Raw genomic sequence first — 6500 nt, 5'->3', positions numbered from 1 at the left:
TGCCCCCTTTTTATAATGCTCAGTTGTCTGAAGCGTTGCATATATGATTGGTGCGTTTTACCTCTATGGCTATTTTTAGAGAATGAATGGTGCTGGATTTCTAGATGTTTGGCTCTGTAAAATAGGTAAATGTTGTGTTGTGATGGCCTAAAAGTGATTCATTCAAATATATTCGAAGCTACTATTAATGTATGTTGCAGCAGATCATTTAATATAGGTTGGATATTATTGATGTTCCCTACAGAAAATAATGTTATCATTTCAAGTTCTAAATAAATAAATAAATAATGAATTAAATATAAAGCTAAAAAGTATACATTAAAATGACAATATAACACATTAATGTATCACATTTGACAGATATTAAAAGACCATCTGCTGTGACAGAAGATATAATTCCCTCTTCTAGCACATCCTTGTTATCAAAAGCTCACAAATGTCAGTTTGACAACTCAAGCCATTATAATTTAATCAACGGTATCGTATACTTATAATTCATCAATGATTGGGATTTATCAGGGATTTCTGCACACATCAGTTCTGGGGTACATGCTGGCAGGACCCAAATACATGTTGGTACATGTTTGCTGGACTAGGCTACAGAGAGGCTTTACAACTAGAATAGTTGTAAAGCTTCTCTGTAGCCTGTCTGCAGTCCTGTCTGGACGACCTACCTAGATCATCTAGATAATACTATTCAACTTTCAAATACTCTTCTCTTAACTGCATATAAAGTCTGATGTATACAAGGTAAGATGTATTAAAGTATACGTTATTTATTTACATAGACCATGTGGTCAAACATCAAAATGTACACTCTCAACAACGACTCTTACTCTGAAATCCCGAGGCAGGCGAAGTACGACACAGGAAGTTCCGCCCCGAGATCGACTGGTGGTAAATTGTTGTCATAACAAGCAAGTGGCTAACGCTAACGCTTGCTAACAAGCGATCAAAATAGGTACGTGTTTGTTTAAATGTATTTGTCCTGAGATTGCGGTAAATATCGATGTGTATTCCGACCGTTGGTAAAACCTAAAACGTGACATCCGTGAGGGTTGTCATTGTGCCCTGGATAGATCCAGGCCTTGTCACACAGCAGCCGGGTAACATTCACTGCTCACCCTGGAGGAGGAGGATGATGTCAAGCTTTGTGGGAGCGAGAGACACTAAAGCCCGTTTGTTTACGTTGGCCACACGGCCTTTTAATTCAAGCATTGTTATATATCTTCGTTAAAATGTGGCCCCTTAAACTGAACTGACATACACGGTTGCAATGCAAAGACGAGTCGTTAGATGTCGATTGTACGACCGAAGTCGAGCTACTGCAGCTAGCTAGTGGGACATGTTCTAGTAAGGGTAATCTGTCAGTGGTCATTTGGGCTCCTGGCTGCGGGATTACTTCAATTCTTTATTGTATATCTTGTGTTGATCGTTTTAAAGGGTTTTATGCGTTCCGCTAAGTTGTACTTTGACATCAGAGAATGGGGTAAAGCCCTTTATAGGTAGCCTTGTTGTGATGTGTGTGGGGCATTTAACTAGGCTAAGGCCTAAGGGGGCGATTAGGATCTACTGCAAACTTTCTGACCCAAGTAAGGAAGTATGTTGTTTCACAGGACAAAAAACGTCTCTATAAGAGTAGTAAAATGCAATAGGACAGTACAAAATACATTCTATTTTGGGTTTATATTCATAATACTCACAATTAGTGATTATTAATCACTCAATAGTTTGTTAAATATGTAATGTATCCTAAGAACATCCCTCCGGCCAACAGGTTTGGGGTGTATGCGTGTCCCAGTCTGAGAGGATGGAGCAGTGTGCCTGTGTGGAGCGTGAGCTGGAGAAGGTTCTCCATCGCTTTGTCATGTACGGTCACCAATCGGAGGAGAGGCTGGATGAGCTCTTGAGGAGCGTCTGCGAGATACGGGGACAGCTCGTTGCGTTCGGTAAGACGAGTACAGTGTCTGTTGAAGATGATGAAGTTTGAAGTGTGTTGTGCTTTGTTTTTGTTGCTTGTATGACAAAAAACACTTTTTATATTGTCTTTTAGGGGTACAAGATGGAGACCTATCGGTATTGTCTCAAACTATGGCACAGTGTTGTAAGAATATCAAAGAAACAGTCCAAATGCTTGCATCTCGGCATAAGGACATCCACGGCAGCGTTTCAAAAGTAGGGAAGGCAATCGACAGGGTAAGGACTAAAACACATCTATCCAATATGTTCCTACTGCAGCGTAATGGATTACCATTGTCTTGTGCCAATTCAAATTTTGTTTTTGTACTTTTCTTTCAGAATTTCGATGCAGAGGTAAGCGCTGTGGTGGCAGAGACAGTGTGGGACTCACCGGAGAGACAGAAGTACCTGAGCGAGACCATTGTAGAGCATCTATACAGGCAAGGGATGCTCAACGTAGCAGAGGATCTCTGCCAGGTAAGTCACATGACTTGAATCTCTCCACCTTTTGGAGAAAACTCATCTGTTGGGATCTTTGTATGTCATTCTCCACTGCTGTGTGTTCTGTGCTGTAGGAGTCTGGAGTAGTCATAGATATGAGCATGAAGCAGCCTTTCTTGGAGCTCAACCGGATCCTGGAGGCCCTGAGAATGCAGGACCTCAGACCAGCACTGGAGTATGCTATTATTTATATTTGAAGAAAAAATAATAATGATTGCCCAGCCATCATTTATCTGATATTAATAGGTAGAAGTTGATGTCCAGCCAATATTTTTATTGAAGCTCTAAAGTAGAATATATTACACAAATGGAGTCATTTAAAATTGGATCCCATTTATCACACTGTAAAACCACACTTGGACTTTGGCTAAGGAGTGATACCTTAATCCTACTGTCTCACACAGAATAAACAACCTACAGACAGATTCCCCTGTTCCAATGCCTCTCTGCCCATGTCATGCCCCTTTTTTTGTTGGGGACTACAGCTGCTCCTTTTACTGTACAGCTAATCAAAGGGGACTGTCGGCGATACTATAAACAAATAAACTTAACTCAACTTCCCTAGGTGGGCCGTGACAAACCGCCAGCGCCTCCTGGACTTGAACAGCAGTCTGGAGTTCAAGCTGCACCGCCTGTACTTCATCAGCCTGCTCAACGGGGGCATCGGCAACCAGCTAGAGGCGCTGCAGTACGCCAGGCACTTCCAGCCCTTCGCCTCCCAGCACCAGAGAGGTGAGCTGAGCCCGAGCCCCAGCCCATCCCAGCCCTCACTGGCTGACCCCGGTAGCACAGGGCTAGGTCAGTCTAACGTCCAGGACAAGGAGATAACAGTCTGTAGTCCAGCACAAGCACATCAAGTTCTACCCCATTCTGCCTCTGCGTGTCTCCACTGAATACACCCCTGCTCCTGAGTTCAGGGATGATAACTCGTACCCTCCCGTTTTATCGGTACCCCCTTCGTCATCCGTTGTGACTGCAGACATCCAGATCCTGATGGGTAGCCTGGTGTACCTGCGCCACGGCATCGAGAACTCCCCCTACCGCACCCTGCTGGAGACCAACCAGTGGGCGGAGATCTGCAACATATTCACCCGGGACGCCTGCGCTCTGCTGGGCCTCTCAGTGGAGTCGCCCCTCAGCGTGAGGTAGGACCCCCAGGGTGCCCAGGGCTCACTAGGGCTCTGTTCAAACAGTGTGTGTATTGAATTTCAATAATGACAACATTAGAAAACAATTGATTTCGAAAAAAAAACGACCGTCGATGAATTGACATTGTATCGAGATGTTTCCCTTGTGTCAACAGGGCCATGGTGAGCCTGGTTCACCATGGCCCTGTTCAGGCATGGACCACTTCTGGATTCTACAACCGTTTTTGAAATTTATCTACAAGGAAATATGAATCTGTTTACCCCAATGGCACAAGACGCTCAAAACAGGTTGCCTGTTTACACATAGTGGCAGTGTATGAGTGATCCCCGCTTGATATGCGCGCACAAGAACAGGTTTGTAACACAATCACGTTTTCGCGTACCTGTGTACCGGTTAATGTTGCTTTGGATAATGCAGCAAAAGATGGTGTCTAGATAACAAACTATCGTGAGTCAATCTAGACGGAATGTATTGTTAAAACGGTTGTCGTACAACCTCTTCTGCCTCTTCGGACATGGATAACATCTCTCTTTGCATCGCAATCTCACATTTACTTTTTCAGGATTTGAAAAGAGATTCACACAGTCATGGAAACAAGGCATATGTAAGTGATTTCCAAGGATCTTCACGTGTGTGTGTGTGTTGTAGCTTTGCGTCAGGATGCATGGCCTTGCCAGTGCTGATGAACATCAAGCAGGTGATCGAGCAGAGACAGTGCAATGGAGTGTGGACACACAAGGATGAGCTGCCTGTAAGTCCCTTGCTTTTAACATTCTCCCTACCCAGCATTTTTATTAAAATGGCTTTACCCCATTTTTTTCACTTTATTAAAAAATGTACTCTTGCTTAGCAGTAATAAATGGATATCAATTTATTATCTTGTTGCCTTGTATATTATACATCTTACCTTATTATCTCTGTTGTAATTCATTCATTCTTTTTAAGTCACAACTTGTCTGTGTAGTCTAATATACGTCTAAACGTATATTTATTTAAAGCATCATCATTGTACCCTAAAACACTACCATAATCAATCACTATTTCCACATCAGGTCCATTCAATACATCTCAAATACCTAATCTCGCACCTTGCCTCCCCATCTCTTTTTGCCTAGATTGAAATCGACCTGGGTAAGAAGTGCTGGTACCACTCTGTGTTCGCGTGTCCTATCCTCCGCCAGCAGACGTCCGAGAGCAACCCGCCCATGAAGCTTATATGTGGGCACGTCATCTCCAGGGATGCCCTCAACAAACTCACCAACGCTGGGAAGTAAGTCTGAGCTTCTGAGGTTGGGCGTGAAGAGGCAAAACAAGTGTATCACATGCTTCGGGATTTTCAATTTGTGTAGTCGCATCGCATGTATAGTTTTGACACGGGGAACGGTAAACGACAGAAACCCATGCTGCAACTCAGCCTTCTGCCCGTCCTCCCCTCCTCTCCAGATTGAAGTGCCCCTACTGTCCGATGGAGCAGAACCCGTCAGACGCCAAGCAGATCTACTTTTGATCCCTCTGACTCTTTTGTCACAAGTAAGAACGAAGCTCCTCCCCGAGCCTCAACAGGACCTTCTGCTCACCTCCCAGCCCCCCTGCTCCTGTGCTCCTAGGCAGCCTGGATGCCTGTTACTATACGCACCAAGGTTGCGTACCAGTGCAACCCCCCCCCCCCTCCCTCGAACCCCCCCCCCGCCCTCCGGACAGGCTTGGCCCATGGGCAGCCGCCGTGTCCGTGTTATTGGACCCCACCCACATTGGCTTCACAACAACTTGTACAGAGAGCGGATGGGGAGGTCCATGTCTGCAACCCGTACCGGAGGAGTCTGCCGGTGTTACCAAGCGGAAGCCTCGCAGGAGGGACCCGCAGAGATAGCTAAAAGATCATTCATTAAAAGTCATTTGTAAATGCCTGCAAACCTATTTTTTTTTTTCTTCACTTTTAAAAGTATGTAAGAGTTTAAAAAAAAACCCTCTCTTGGTTTAATAAACTGAGTTGGCTTATGGGTGAATTTTTCCTCTTTGCGTTTCCCTGTTTTCTTTTTCTTTCGGAGAATGGACTGCTCACAGGTGTTATGGTTGTAGAGAGGGTACTGTACGTATGGTATTGTTTAAAGGAGGTATGATTTCAGCATAGTATTTATCTTCTATTGTAACCAAGAAAGGGCACAGAATGCTCTGTGAAAGTATATTAGTTTGAGCGAGGAAGGGGCTTGATCCCAGCGGAGTGGTCGCATGAGTTCCGGGCGGAACGGAACACTGATTGTGAAATGTGACCCGTGTTTGCTCCGTTACGTTAAAATAAAAGTCTCTCATAGATTACATTAACTGTTGGCTCATGTGATGATAATGAGGGCGATGGTAATGATCAGGAGGATCTCGTCAACAGTAGAACTGCTTTTATTTTCCTAACTTTTTTTGTTTCCTGTGACTGCACACCAGCAAAAAATGTCATTTACAGAAGCCCAATGTGTTGTACCATAAACGTATGTAACAAAAAACCATTACATGCTACTGTGAAATGTGCTTTGTTTCCAAAAGGGGTGCGTGTGTGTGTGTGTGTGTGTGTATGTACGCGTGCGTGTGTGTTATAAATTGATCAGCGACGCTTGAAACGGCCATGACGACTTTCTCATATTAAGCTATAGTACTAATGATTCAGGCCAGGACTGGTCTGTAGCCCCTAAGGCTTGATCCATGATTAGTTTGGGACATATTTTGTGGTGGGTTAGCTGTACTGTTGAACCTGCAACTACTTTACTAGGGCCCTTGGTTCAGCTTTATTCATTTATTGTTGAACAGGAGGTCCTCTTGATTAACTGGCTGTTTTTTTAATATACACGTATATTAAATGCATCTGCTGCGTATGTATGGCTTTAATGTCATGTTGCGGTAAG

At 44.0% G+C, this 6500-nt stretch overlaps 1 protein-coding gene across 4 annotated transcripts; it reads left to right on the top strand.

Annotated features, from left to right (window-relative positions):
* The first annotated feature begins 648 nt into the window (after positions 1 to 648).
* rmnd5b (required for meiotic nuclear division 5 homolog B) lies at positions 649 to 5285 on the top strand. Of its 4 annotated transcripts, none has more exons than XM_056600070.1 (11): positions 649 to 750; positions 855 to 961; positions 1778 to 1949; positions 2054 to 2196; positions 2299 to 2436; positions 2535 to 2635; positions 3026 to 3258; positions 3440 to 3605; positions 4258 to 4360; positions 4725 to 4879; positions 5053 to 5284. In XM_056600070.1, exons 3-11 carry the CDS (start codon positions 1811 to 1813, stop codon positions 5114 to 5116), a joined length of 1242 nt encoding a protein of 413 aa, XP_056456045.1. In that variant the 5' UTR covers positions 649 to 750; positions 855 to 961; positions 1778 to 1810; the 3' UTR covers positions 5117 to 5284. The 4 variants fall into 4 exon arrangements, with proteins under 4 accessions (XP_056456045.1, XP_056456046.1, XP_056456044.1 ...); XM_056600069.1 differs by having other exon boundaries at positions 651 to 750; positions 851 to 961; XM_056600072.1 differs by having other exon boundaries at positions 654 to 750; positions 851 to 961; positions 3026 to 3192; positions 5053 to 5283.
* The last annotated feature ends 1215 nt before the right edge of the window (positions 5286 to 6500 follow it).

This window comes from Gadus chalcogrammus, chromosome 10 (genome assembly GCF_026213295.1).
Source record: "Gadus chalcogrammus isolate NIFS_2021 chromosome 10, NIFS_Gcha_1.0, whole genome shotgun sequence".
Taxonomy (NCBI): Eukaryota; Metazoa; Chordata; class Actinopteri; order Gadiformes; family Gadidae; genus Gadus; species Gadus chalcogrammus.
Note: the sequence above shows the minus strand (reverse complement) of the source record. Positions and strands in the feature narration are given on the sequence as shown.

What these genes read in the sequence shown, in the direction of transcription:
- rmnd5b (XM_056600071.1), top strand. Translation starts at nt 1,811, where the DNA reads ATGGAGCAGTGTGCCTGTGTGGAGCGTGAGCTGGAGAAGGTTCTCCAT. An exon ending in TAGCAGAGGATCTCTGCCAG is followed by an intron (nt 2,437 to 2,534) that starts GTAAGTCACATG and finishes TCTGTGCTGTAG; the next exon opens with GAGTCTGGAGTAGTCATAGA. An exon ending in CCCCGGTAGCACAGGGCTAG is followed by an intron (nt 3,259 to 3,439) that starts GTCAGTCTAACG and finishes TTGTGACTGCAG; the next exon opens with ACATCCAGATCCTGATGGGT.